This window comes from Mytilus galloprovincialis, chromosome 4, assembly GCF_965363235.1.
Source record: "Mytilus galloprovincialis chromosome 4, xbMytGall1.hap1.1, whole genome shotgun sequence".
Classification (NCBI taxonomy): domain Eukaryota; kingdom Metazoa; phylum Mollusca; class Bivalvia; order Mytilida; family Mytilidae; genus Mytilus; species Mytilus galloprovincialis.
This window is the reverse complement of record NC_134841.1, coordinates 27,953,959-27,968,542: the sequence shown is the minus strand read 5'-3', so window position 1 is coordinate 27,968,542 and position 14,584 is coordinate 27,953,959. Positions and strand designations below refer to the sequence as shown.

The window sequence follows — 14,584 nt, the reverse complement described above, 5'->3', positions numbered from 1 at the left end:
TCACTTAAAACCAAATATCATTAGATGATTGCCGATGTAAACCGTTTCCGATTGGCATAAATGGGGCGGCTGCAACATTACTGAGACGTCAATCAAAACCAGCCATGCTGAAAATAATATTCTTCCACATTAAACAGATCGATATATAGTTCTCTGTCAGGTAAACTGTTCGTAAAGTGGTTTTCAATACATTTCACTCTACTTTTAAATAATGTATATCCTTTTTGTTTTTATACCATTCTTTGTTCTGGCAAACAACATAAAGGATTATATAGCATAAGTAATGGTATTCTACAATCTATGGGTATCTGTTTGTAACATCTTCTATTATTTCGATTACATTCAAGCATAGATGTATACATCTATGATTCTAGCTAATTCATTTCAAACTGAGAGCCACATGATAATCTGTTATTGTGCTGAAAAATGTTGGACATTTTTTAGCTTCAACTGTAATGCCTCGTTCACACGTACCTTTAATTCGAATTGAATTCGAATCGAATGCGAGTCGGAATTCGCTAATCGCGTTCACACACTCTTCTTTTTTAATTCGAATTGATTCGAATTGGCTAATTCGAATTAACTAATTCGCATTTTTTTATGGGCTATAAATATTTTTCTGGTTTATCTTGTTTCCGGTTGACCATCATGTTATCTACTTGTTTTTTCAGCTCTTGTGTATCCTAATTTTTCTTGCATATTTATTCGAACTTTGTTCTAATTCTTGTAAATTTTCAGAAGCTGATAGTTGACTTGTAATAGACAGAACCATTGTGGTTATATGAAATAAATATAATATTTGAGACCTGTTTATTGACGATGGATGAGATAAATGCATGGTGATGAGTTATAATGAAATGAAAAACGTTGCTGTTAATATTCAGTTGTTGATTTTTATCATTGAATTATTGATTTTAACATGCAATATTCATAACGAAAATGTAATTATAAAGTATCTTCTTAATTAAAAACTAACGTTGTTATTTTATTGAAAGCAATATAATTCACCTGTCATGATCAGTTTGTTTGTTTCGTTTGTCAGATATAAAAGACATGTTTATTCATCTCTATTTCATCCGAATAACATTTTAAGCTTGAATTATCCTTTTTTCATTTCCCTAAGAGCTTAACTCTTTATTCCTTTTCTCCTTCTAAAACAAATAGTTAGTGTCATCTGTGGTTTTTGAGAAAACAAATAGTAAGTGTCATTAAAACAAATAGTAAGTGTATTATTTATGTGGTTCTTCTTCTTCGAAAACAAATACTGAGTGTCATATGTGGTTCTTGTTTTAAAACAAATAGTAAGCGTCATCCGTGGTTCTTGTTTTGAAACAAATAGTAAGTGTCATCTGCTTTTCTTGTTCTAAAACAAATAGTAAGTGTCATTTGTTTTTCTTGTTCTAAATCAAAATAGTAAGTGTAATCTGTTTCTAGTTCTAAAACAAATAGTAAATGCCATCTGTGCATGGTTCTTGTTCTAAAACAGATGGTAAGTGTGGTTCTTAATTTAAAACATATAGTAAGTGTCATCTGTGGTTCTTGTGAAAACAAATAGTAAGCATCATTTGTGGTTCCTGTTCTTAAACAATTAATAAGTGTCATCTGTTTTTCTTGTTCTAAAACAATTAGTAAGTGTCATCTGTTTTTCTTATTCTAAAACAAATAGTGTCATCTGTTTTTTCTCATTCTAAAACAAATAGCAAGTGTCATCTGTTTTTCTTGTTCTAAAACAAATAGTAAGTGTCATCTGTGCATGGTTCTTGTTCTAAAACAAATAGTAAAAGCCATCTGTTGTTCTTGCGAAAACAAATAGTAAGTGTCATCTGTTTTTCTTGCGAAAACAAATAGTAAGTGTCATCTTTGGTTCTTGCTCTTAAACAAATAGTAAGTGTCATCTGTGGTTTCTTGTTCACGAACAAATAGTAAATGTCATCTGTTGTTTCTTGTTACCAAACAAATAGTAAGTGTCATCTGTGGTTTTTTTCCCCAAACAAATAGTGTCATCTGTGGTTTCTTGTTTCCAAACAAATAGTATATGTGTCATCTGTGGTTTCTTGTTCACAAACAAATAGTAAGTGTCATCTGTGGTTTCTTGTTCTCCATAAAAAGTATGTTCTCCCCATCTGTGCCAAAATATTTTACATCGTTCGGTCCAAAATTATTGTCAGTGCTTGTCATCTATCTATAACCATGCTTGGTTGTCAAATTTTAGTCGAACAAAAGATTTGTAAGCTATAACAAGAACATAATTATTTTTATAGTTCGTTCTTATGTTGTACTGTTATACCACTGTCCCAGGTTAGAGGGAGGGTTGTGATCCCACTAACATGTTTAGCCTCGCCACATTATTTATGTATGTGTCTGTCCCAAGTCAGGAGCCTGTAATTCAGTGGTTGTCGATTATTTATGTGTTACATATTTGTTTTTTTTCATTTTTTTGTATAAATAAGGCCGTTAGTTTTCTCGTTTGAATTGTTTTACATTGTCATTTCGGGGATTTTATGGCTGACTATGCGGTATGGGCTTTGGTCATTGTTGAAGGCCGTACGGTGACCTATAGTTGTTAATGTCTGTGTCATTTTGGTCTCTTGTGGTCAGTTGTCTCATTGGCAATCATACCACATCTTCTTTTTATAATGATTTTTTTACGAAAAGTTTTTAAGAGGTCTATTAAAAAGTTACTTTATTAAATGGCATTACCATTACCATGATCTTGATGTAATGTACTTTTATATTTGTAGGTTTTTCTTGAAATTCTTCATGAAATGTAATCAGAACTGTCTGAAAAATGCTGGTAATCCACGAGATATGCGCCGCTTTCAGGTAATAATTCCTTTTACTTAATTCTTTCAGGCAGTGATCTGAAAAGTATTGTTATATGCGAAAAGATTTATTTCAGTTCTAAATAGTTTTCGCAATTGATACATATATTGCTCAGACGTTGATATATGTTTCAGTTAAGTTTTATTTAATATCATTCTTGTCGTGTGAAAATGTCGAATCTGACAAATCAGTGAAACAATACAAGTATATAATGAGAAAAAAAAGCGAAGAAAAAGCGCTATTGTTAATAGAAGTTGACTGTCTTTCAGAAAAATGACATTTTATAGAATTATTTACAAATTACAATTTACGTTAAACTAAGAAGACATTATAAAGCTTTTTTAAGTATTACCCTAAGTAGAGCTGAGAGGATTAGCCTTGTCAAAACCTAGTGATTATTGGGAAGATTTCTCAGAGTTAATCCTAGATTTTTATTAATGGCAAAGGGGCTTTTCTATATGAACTGATGCTTCTCCATTACGATTCCACGATACACCTTATAATCTCTTGTGTATTGCAACTGCTATTCCGCATATTTTCCACTAGAGAGTTTCCATTTCATAAAATCCTAAGCAGAAACGTATTGAGGCTAATAAGCTTAAGCACAGTCCGTTTACCAAACGAAAAAGCCTTAAACTTCAATGGGAAATGGCTTAGGAGAAAATAATGGAAGGTTGTTAGCGAGCATCGCAGAGGGATTTTTATGTCGTTTGTCAAATCTCTTTTGGAATTATGTAGCGGTGACATTTTGTAAAGAATGATGTCTTCTCAATCCTAGAACAAACAAATAAAATCTTATTGTGATAATAACAGTAGTTTTAGTGACGTTAATTAGCTGTCGGTGTATTAAGAGTAAACAAACTTTGTTTACTGATGTGCCACACGGGAGGTGTATTGGTTAATTAAGCCAATATCAGCATCATTAATTCACAACGTTAACCAAATATTAGGGCTCATAACATGAATATTAAATCCACTTTAACGATACATATATCTTTACAATACCCAAAAATAAGTAAAATGTTTATATCTATATCAACGAAAATAATTTGAACTTCTTTTCACAATGATGTAGATTTATCTACTGTTCTAAACAATCATGTTTTTCAGTATATAGAAATAGTATTTTGATAAAAATTGTCCATGATTTTTCTTTTAAACATCACGAATTTTAAATTGAATGTCATGCACGTTTAACGTTTTCACACTCTTATTAATTAAGAATTGATTTATTTTATCATTGTATTCATTTGGGAAAGGATGATAAGTAACGTATAGACCTCCATTCGTTCTGTCCCTCATCCTTTTCTTTCTATCTTAGGTTGCTGTATGTACAGCAGTATTATATAAGTAACGTAGACCTCCATTTGTTTTGTTCCTCATTCTTTTCTTTCTATCTTAGGTTGCTGTATGTACAACAGTAAGTATTGAGGGTCCAATCCTGGCGGTCTCCGACAACATGTTTGTCCATAACAACTCGAAACATGGCAGACGTGCACGAAGATTAGACCCAACAGAAGGAGGTATGCAGAATGAATTACTATTATCCCTTTTTATTTCTTTTGTCTTCAATCACTTAGTTCGTGTTAAAAGACCTTTTCTATAATAGATGCACGTTCCCTTTCTTAGATCAGCTCCAGAGTTCCTCCTGTGTATTTTATTTAGTTGTGTTATGCTGCTTTTTCTCTTTTGTTTTTCTACTGCTTATTATTTTTTGTTTTATATTTTTTTCATCAGTTCTTTTAAAACTTAACATAGTCCAGCAATATCAACATATATTTTTAACGTAGTCCAGCAATATCAACATATATTTTTAACGTAGTCCAGCAATATCAACATATATTTTAAGATTGCGTTGTTTTACTGCATTTACAAACGATTGACAAGTTTTAATTGGAAGTTATTTAACATAAATAACTATTTGTTACAAAAATTATCAGAATGATTTAATTTTCATTTTCAATTATAGCTTGTCAAACGTTACCATCATTGAGGCTTGTATTATCGTAAGACAATTATTCTGTGATCAAAGACTATAATTTTAATTAGAACAACAAAGCGGAACGTTTGAGTTTGACTTTGCAAAACCAGCTGTGTGGAATTGAACTCCGAAAGTCCCATCTGGCTAACACTTCGGAACATCTGTGGTCATAATCAAATATGATAAAACGTTTTATCACAAATAAAGACAATAGCCACTTTCTTCAAAACTGTATTTATAATCAACTTTCGAAATAATTTTCCATCTTTAAGATTTTATCCTCAAGATGAATAAAATAAATGCCGTTTCACTGAGAAAATCATTTGTTTTCTAAATAAAAAGCAAAACGAAAAATGCAGTTATTGGAATTTGTTAGTTTAATTGAATGACTTTATAGATATATATTCTTACTGGTTACCCCTCTATTTAGATACCTGGTTACTGGCCGACCCTTACTCCACCAGGGCATTTTCACGTTATCCAAGGGACTCGGGTATGATTAGTAAGTAAAAGTTTATTAGTACCAAAATATTAGCTGTTAACAATATTTTGATGATCATTATTATGTTATGATAAATTGATTTGGTAACCTGTATATTTAATTTTATTTGCACTTTCTTCCATTTTGTACTTGTGCACTTTTATTTTCTTCTCTCTCTCACTGCTTATTACTTCTGACGTCATTTTTTTTTCTGTAAATGTGAAAATTTTCTTTTTAATGTTATTCGTTTTAGTTATACAACTATACTGTGAAGAAAAAGATTATTCATTTTGATATCTTTTTTCAGCTACACCTTGTATAAAGGCTATCTGTCCGAGCGAAGGGTGGACGTCAGGTGGAACAACAGTCATAATCATAGGGGACAACTTCTTTGACGGATTACAGGTGGTCTTTGGTACAATGCTTGTTTGGAGCGAGGTAGGAACTTCAATTTTGAATTATTTTCCCCAATTGTTTTTTCCTTAAACTCGATTTGGATTGTACTGTGTATTTTTCGACAATACGTTTTATATTTTCTTAATTGCAGTATTTTTTAAAATAATCTATTGCATTAGTAGATTTGACACTTACTAAATTTTGGTTATTGCTGTACACCAATGAACCAATAACCATTCTTTTGATTCTATTATTGAAAAAATAATTGAAACACAATGTTTTTTTTTCTGTTTTTTTTAAAGGTTTTATGAACTAAAAAAACATATATATATATATATTTATAGTTGATATTTATTCCAGTAAGTGGTTAATATGATATATTTAAATTATTAATAATCCATCAATGTTATTCTTAGAAAAATTAGAATGATAATTGCTGTACATATTTGAGATTTATTCATTTTTGTTTTTCAGTTGATAACATCACATGCGATACGGGTACAAACACCTCCTCGTCATATCCCGGGGGTCGTGGAAGTAACATTGTCGTATAAATCAAAACAGTTTTGTAAAGGAGCCCCTGGTCGATTCGTTTATACAGGTAATTATACTCACAACCTGGATTTGTTTTACAGGTCATAATTAATGCCCACAATCTCAATCATATTACAAAATGGTGCAATAGAAAAAGCTTTTGAGAAGTCGAGAAATACTTTCTTCTCAGTCGTCTACAATTTATAAAACATATGTATAAGTTGTGTAGCACATTTGTTGTCTCGTAAAACATATGTATAAGTTGTGAAGCTCATTTGTTGTCTCATTGGCCTTTCATTCAATAAAATAAGTGTCTTCAGTTTCGTTTTTACTGCTCTGTATTTGCTTTACTATTTAGATGTACTTATGAAACAAACTCTCAAACATATTTAAGTACCCTATACCTCCCTTTATTCATATATTGTTGAGTTTTTATTAAAACGAAAATGATACAAGGCTTTACAAATTGGTAATAAATGTACTTTTTAATAAACTGTAATCTCAAGTTTACAGTTTTGAAGCACAATGTCAAAAAACTATTTTAATTTTTCAATAAATACAGCAGCTTTGTCGCAAAGAATCTTTATCATAATTGATTGTGAAAATGTGCAATTGTTGTAAAGGATTCGTATCTGATCGCCATTATATAGGATATATGGATTTTCATCAACTTTTAAAAGCATTTGTACATTAGTTCTAGCCAAAGGAAAAGATTACACGTGTGGTTCTCCTTTAAGCATGAGTCTAATACTTTGATTAAAAGTGAAGATTTGAAATATTGTTTTCAAGAAACTCTTTAATAAGGAGATTTTACACATTTATCGTTTTCCACTGTAAAAGTTAACTGTCATTATGTGTGAACAACTCATCAGCACATTTGGAGCGATACCGTCCAATGATTGGTATATCAAGAATATTAGACTTTGATCGTATGATCACCATATGGGTTATTAATTTATTGTCATGTGGAATAAAATATTCCATTTCTAAATGACATGTGAATTTTCACTGGTGTAAAAATCATCCATCAAATTGACATACCCCCAATTCCTAAAGTCAGATTCGTAAACGCAACCGAAGTTTCGTATTAACGGTTAAAATTGGGTAAACCGACTCCGGGAAAACTTTAAACGATAATGGGTTTACTAGAAGGTTTTAACGCCTTTATGATTTAGCTTAAAGAACATGTTCTCCAATAACATGGACATGTACTACCGGTCTAGCCAAATAATCCCTCTGTATTTTAATCATGCAATCTTGTGTGTCATCGTGATTCCGTGTAATACTGTGAGTAGATTCCTATCAATGTCCCATTCATCTGCCCGTGTTTGGAGGTGCTAAAAGCCATAATTATCTTTCAAGCGAAAATGGAACATATTTTCAATCGAATATGAATTTGATTCTGCGATTGAAAGAGCATTTGTTTTCTTCGTGTTTGATGGATGGCATTACAATAGTATCGGATCAAATTCATAACGATCAAAACAAATAAAAATACTAAAATACAATATGGTAACTGTCTACGTACTTTATTGTCAATTGATTCTTTATAGGAGTCGCAAGATGAAGATACTTATATAATGTGAATAATTATTTTCCTTTTATTTAGCAAATTGGGGGATTTCCAAGTTGGCTTGCATCTTCAGCATATTTTAAGATAGTCGATTATACTAAGGTTATTTGCGACATACTTTTTATTTGATGAACAATTAATTAGAAATCGTTTTATACAGACAAACATGAGTGCATTGTTCATTTTTGTTTTTTCTTGTAGCTTTGACGGAACCAACAATTGACTATGGCTTCCAGCGATTGATGAAACTTGTACCGAGACATCCGGGTGACCCAGAAAGATTGCCTAAAGTGAGTTTTTCTACAGCAGCTTGTAATCATCATTGTGTTTCTATGATATTTTATATCTTAAAAGGCCGATACAATTGCTTCTGTAGTAACCTAATTACATTATGCAGAATCGCTAAGTTGGCAGTAGACATATATGGTGTATTCCATAAGCTAATAATCAATTATTAATTAATTTAATTGGTTATTCTATTTAAACTCAATTTTGCACGTGTCATTAAAGTGTCGTTTATCAGCGTCCCATCTCTATAATGGAACCCTATTAACTATTTATAGAAATGGTATTGTGAGCATTCTGGGTTCTGGCGATTTATTATGTTACATGATTATTGATAAAACTACACGCAGATACTTGTCATACTGTTGACATTTTACATTTGACATATTGGTTTATTGTTATAGTTTACGTTTTACCATACTCACTTGTATCCAATGATCTTGCATGATTCCATTTGAAGTTTGTCTCTCGAAAGAGGTTTGATAATTTTCGAATATTCTTAAAGTATCAATAAAAATTGTTAGATAGGGACAGAATTTTTCACACATGCATATATCTGTAGTCGTTTATGTTTATTTCGGCATTGCCATAACGCTTATAAATATCCCATATATTTCATATGTATTGTGTGCCCCCTTTCTATGAGTCTTTTGTGTGTGTGCCTCTTTCTTTTGTATTAAAACAATATATACATCCTGTTGGATAGAACATCATTTTACCTCGAAAATGACATAAAATAGCATAACAATTCGGTAGAAGTGGACACTGATAAACTTAAGATTTGAAATCTTTATAGTACAAGTTTTTCAAATTGAAAAACTGAAACTAAATCACATTAAAATGATTCATTTTATATATCAAACCTAAAATATGTTTATGTGTTCCATGCTTATCGTGATGAAGTAGTTGAAAATGGTATAATTGTTTTATTTTAGGAAATAGTGCTAAAACGTGCGGCTGACTTGGCTGAAGCTTTATATAGCATGCCTAGGAATCCCAACCAGATATTACCACCTCCTAGATCTCCAGCGATCAACAATAGTTCACCAATGTCTAGTTTTAACACTTATACTGGCCAGTTAGCCGTCAGTGTTCAAGATCCTGGTAGCCAATGGGAAGAAGGTGAGTTCTTTTGTCAAACACTCTTTTTTTAAAAAAGTCTTATAAAAAGTATTGAATTACTTGTTCTAAAAAAAAAATCCCAGTGATGAGACCAGGTTCTGGTTATAGCCCACTTGTGGCAAGTTCTTTGCCCAATGGGTGGACTCAGACAAAAATTGTTGAATATACCATCATTGAACACACATCCTTCCCTCTCAAATCGATAATATGTATTATGGGGAAAGCAAATACAAGCGGAAATTTACTAAACATGCATTTTCATTACAAACTTCAAGCCTGGTATATTTGATAATGTTTTGTTTTAACTATTCTTGAACCTATATTTGGACGAAGTTAAGCAGTCATCAATCAATCAACCAAACAATATTTTTGACATTTATACCTATTATGTCTGTTTGTTTTGTTCACAAATCGTCGTCAATAGAATGGAACTTTATACGAATGTTATACACGTGTCAGGTTTAGCTAGCCTATAAATCCGGTTTAATCCGCCATTTTCTACATAAGAAAATGTCTATACCAAGTCAGAAATATAACATGCAGTTGTTATCCATTCGTTTGATGTGTTTGATCTTTTGATTTTCCCGTTGATTTTGGATTTTCCGTTTTGAATTTTCCTCACAGATTTCAGCACTTTTGTGATTTTACTTTTTTCTTTGAACCCCCTTTGTCTGACCTAAATATCCAACATTATTTTCTTGCAGGTTATTCACGGGGACAGTCTTCTAGTGTTTCACCTAGAGGTTATACATCTAACGGCTCAACACCACACAGTAACGGAAGTAGTTATGGCTCTACTGCCATGAATGGTTACCATCCCACTGGGGGATTAGGTAATATGGGTAGGTATTTTTTCTTCCTATAAAATATTTTAAGTGTGCAGGGTAAACTTAAAATGTTAAAGTTTTAACTTTTACTACAAACTGTCACGGAATTGGTAAGAACCTTTTAAAATATTTGTCCCTTTAAAAATATTTGTCCCTTTATAGGCAAAGTTTTATATTTTCCTTTGAATTATATAAACAGCTTCAGACAAGTATGTGTAATGAACATTTATAGCAGACTAATGTCATTTGTTATAGTCATTTGTAAACATGTTATATTTACAAAGATGATTAGGACTAGTTTTGTACCCTTTTTCGATAAGAAAATGACAAGGGTGTACTGCATCAGTATAATCTGAAAGCAAACATTGCGTACCAAACTATCGTGACTATGATCTAGAAGTAAATTTTACGCATTTTGACATTATTTTTCTGAAATACATTGACATTTTTTGTGAGCTCGAAAGCAAATACACTATTGCAGAAAGTAAAAATAAAAATTTAAATCCAAGAAGCAACTCGTTCTCCTTTTTAATCCCAAGCTCGTTCCGCAGCATTGTTTATGTATACCTGTTCCATGGATGACAAATATTTTTAATGGTTAACTTAATTCATTTTATCGACTGCCTAAACCAGGGCAAAACCTTTAGGACAATTTACTTTATTTGATGAAAATGAAAGATATCAAATATAAACGACTCCATATTTTATAAGACGACATTTACCATTACAGATTATGAAATTATTGAAAATTCCAAACAATGGGATATCGTTTTAATCATTCAAAAATACATAAGCAATATTATCAGCTGTAGTATTTATTACCAATATTGTTCTTGGACGAAGACTTTCTATAAAAGAAACCTGTAAAACAGACTTGACTGAATGATAACAATAAATGCAAATTGCCATTTCAATAAATTAAGAATCTTAGGTCAATATTATCAATGTTGTTCAAACAAAATTATTTAGAATTTATTTGGTTTGAATACCAACACTATCTGTAGCATACAAATGTATTAACTATTGTATTATAGAATAGAGGGGATCCCTGGTGTTTTGTGTTTTATTAGCTAGCAAACAAGTTTGTTAGTTAGGGAGAAATCATTAGGGAATCGTGATGACATTGGTCATTAACTAATACGGAAACTGTATTTATGACTTTAGGTTAAATATTGTGTTAGGGGTCGATACATTGTCACTAACTTCACACTATGGAAAGTATAAAAAAATCTCATCAAATCCTAATATTTTGTCATTTGGTAGACTCTAATAAATTGTCAATCAAGTCATGGTGGGGACAAAGAAGGAAGGAAGGAACGAGCTGCTGTGGACTGTTAATTGAATTGATCTCATTATTTGAAAACAGTAACATCAGCGGTGTTTTTATTTTTTACTTTGAAAGAAGTATGAAGGTACCAACGGGGCAATAAAAAGAACATAGGATGAAGGATAGAACATTTGAATTAGTTTTAAAATATACCAATAGTTATATCGAAAATTAACATGTCACCGTTAGCAGACTTTTTTCATGACCAAAAGTTTATATTAAAACATAATGATAAAAGGTCCTGCACGTAAAAAACAATATGCTATGTACCAGATTTTTTTTATAACTGTTGTGTTATCTGTAACTTTACGTTTATCTGTAGTGTTGTAGTTTGTTTGTCCTTTCCTCTTTTAACTGTTTTCTTTTTGTTTTCCACAGTTGCACCCTCACAATCACCCTCCCTGCCCCACTCTAACTCTCATGGCGGAAGTGGAATATTCTCATTTTCACCAGCCAATATGGTCCACGCGGTGAAACAGAAAAGTGCATTTTTCCCAGTGATGAGACCAGGTTCTGGTTATAGCCCACCTATGGCAAGTACTCTGCCCAATGGGTGGGCCCAGACAATGATAAATGTTAGTATATTTAGTTATAAATAATTTTCTTTCTTCGGTACATCACACTTTGTATCAATGAACAAAGTATACCATATATATTTATTTATTTGGTATAAGTTTAATATTTCAGTATTTTTTATTTCTATAGTTTTCATCACTTTTTGTTCTGAACATATTGGCTGTGTGTTTTCCTTTTCTCTTTTGCATGAAGCTAAACAAATATAATAAAAAAACTGTTCCTGATTTCTCATTAGCATGAAGCAAGAAAAACACATTGGAAGCTGTGCCTCTTTATATATCTCCTTTTTCAACCTGTCATAAAAATTAGCTGTTGCATGACCTTAACACACATTTGTTTTTGTAAATTTTTACCAGTACTAAGCATCTCTTTGTTGTTTCTGTTAAAACTATTATAAATATTTATTTTCAAAGATTATTTTTGTTTTATTACAGGAATGAGTGGAATAGTAGGATCTCCATTTTCTGCAGTAAATCCTTTTGCTCTGCCGACTTGTAATGGACAAACTTATGGTAGTTCGATAATTTCAGCTGCAAAATAATCAGATTTGTGGACTTCAGTGGTTGGTCTGCATAAGAGGGACAAGTTTTTGTTAAGTCGGAGTGAGTTTCGCTTAATACTGATTCTACAAATGGCAAACAGGGAGTTACTCAATGGTTTGGAAGGTGAAAAGGTGTCTAAGAAGCAAATTGCCTTAAAATGATATAACAAAATTTGCTCAGAAACAGTGCAACTGTAATCAAATGTCTCATTATATAGTCCATTTTTATGAACATATGCATGTAAATACACATATTTAAAGCAGTCTATGCTGTCAGATGTATGACATTTTAAAACCATATTTATAATTATATCTGAAAGAATATTGAAGATCAGTGCTAACTGTGTCGGACTTCTTGAGACATTTTCACTCAAATTTATTATTGTGATATTGTTTGAACAAATACTCCTTATGTATTTTTATGTTTATATTTATATTATGTATATTTTGTTGATATTTTGTCCTCTAGTCTTGCTAAACAAAGAGTGTCTAGTCAGTTTTACGTGTATTATTAATGTTATTTTTATTATGATCGTAATGTATGGCCAATTTTCATACAAAGTGCAATGAATATGTATATTAGCTTTTTGAATCTACAGTTGAATGAATGCCAATCTAGTCCGTTTTAATATTTGCATTAGAACTGTTGAATACCTATTTGAATATTAATATAAGTTACCTGAAAAAAATGTCTTAATTGTCAAACAAAAAGACAGTGTTAACATTGTTTCATTTTGATTTGAAAAGTGGTTGTGATTAGCTTCAACTTCAATTAGTTAAGCAAAGAGAGTCCCAGTAATCTTAAATCTAATGCTCTTTCATTGCGTGTTTTCTTTATTATTTTTAATTTTGTTATACAATTCTTTCACACTAAGACAACTCAATTGAAGAAAAGTAAGAAAAATTAACAGATTCAAGTTAGTTTAATTTTCTTCCGTCCATAGTTCTTCTTGTCTTAAATGATTTGGAAGAATTACATATAATCTGAGCAGGACAAATACGATATGTATGTACATGTCACAGTTTTTGGCAAATTTGGTAAGAGTCTTATATAAAGTATTGAATTACTTATTCGAAAAAATTAGTAGATAGATCAATACATTAATTAAAGAATCTTTAATTAATACATTAATTAAAGAATATTTATACCCAAATACCCAAATATTTCTTTGATTAACATTTTGAAAATGTTTATGAAGAGGTAAAGAGGATATATATTTCATTATCTCAACTCGAAATCTGCATTGAGATAGATGTTACAATTTTAAAAGGTGTGTGAATTTTTTTAGAATATGTAATAATTTCTGTTTTTTTGCAATGTAAGCATATAGACTATTTTAATTTATTATAAGAAACCCATTGAAGACAGTACTCAGGATTCATAGTTTAATGTCACTGTCAGATGTCATTGTATACTTTAAACATTTTTATGGAGACAAATTAAAGAAACAAAATATCTTATAGTGAGTCATATTTCTCTGTCAATTACATTATTTGAATTAAAACATGTACAACAAATATATAACACAACAACAAAAACATATAAACTAAACATTTAGGAATATAGACACAAAGACCCTATTGCTTTGGTGAAAAACATTGCACATGCATTATCTAGTATATATATATGCCTTATATATCATGTACTGCAGTACGCCGCTAGATTAAAACTGACGTGGAAAGGTAACACACGGCCAGCGAAAGCTCTTTTTTGAGAGCCCAGGTGGTCGTGTGGTCTAGCGGGACGGCTGCAGTGCAGGCGATTTGGTGTCACGATATCACAGTAGCATGGGTTCGAATCCCGGCGAGGGAAGAACCAAAAATTTGCGAAAGCAAATTTACAGATCTAACATTGTTGGGTTGATGTTTAGACGAGTTTTATATATATATATATATATACATATCTGACAGCAACGCTATGACAAAACTTTATTTTAAAAAAATACACGAATAACATATATCTTGAAAACTGTAACTGTAAATACACAAGTTACAACCAATCATAACACTTATGAAACAAGAAACTTTCACAGCACTATTTAAGAGATCGGACGTTGTTTTACTTTGTTCGGTCTAATTTGAGTTTGGAGGAAGAAAATACCAAGAGAGCCGTGTAAC

At 31.3% G+C, this 14,584-nt stretch overlaps 1 protein-coding gene across 3 annotated transcripts in view; it reads left to right on the top strand.

The window, feature by feature from the left end:
- The window catches only part of LOC143071772 (transcription factor COE1-like), a 32,750-nt gene extending 18,823 nt beyond the window's left edge, over positions 1–13,927 (top strand). The window contains exons 7-16 of one of the 3 annotated variants that reach the window (XM_076246340.1): positions 2,742–2,823; positions 4,226–4,346; positions 5,235–5,306; positions 5,593–5,723; positions 6,156–6,282; positions 7,990–8,078; positions 9,009–9,195; positions 9,900–10,037; positions 11,728–11,924; positions 12,360–13,927. In XM_076246340.1, the coding sequence (XP_076102455.1) occupies positions 2,742–2,823; positions 4,226–4,346; positions 5,235–5,306; positions 5,593–5,723; positions 6,156–6,282; positions 7,990–8,078; positions 9,009–9,195; positions 9,900–10,037; positions 11,728–11,924; positions 12,360–12,365 (1,150 nt within the window). In that variant the 3' untranslated portion in view covers positions 12,366–13,927. The remainder of the gene's footprint in view (positions 1–2,741; positions 2,824–4,225; positions 4,347–5,234; positions 5,307–5,592; positions 5,724–6,155; positions 6,283–7,989; positions 8,079–9,008; positions 9,196–9,899; positions 10,038–11,727; positions 11,925–12,359) is intronic. The other 2 variants (XM_076246341.1, XM_076246342.1) reach the window with 2 other exon arrangements.
- The last annotated feature ends 657 nt before the right edge of the window (positions 13,928–14,584 follow it).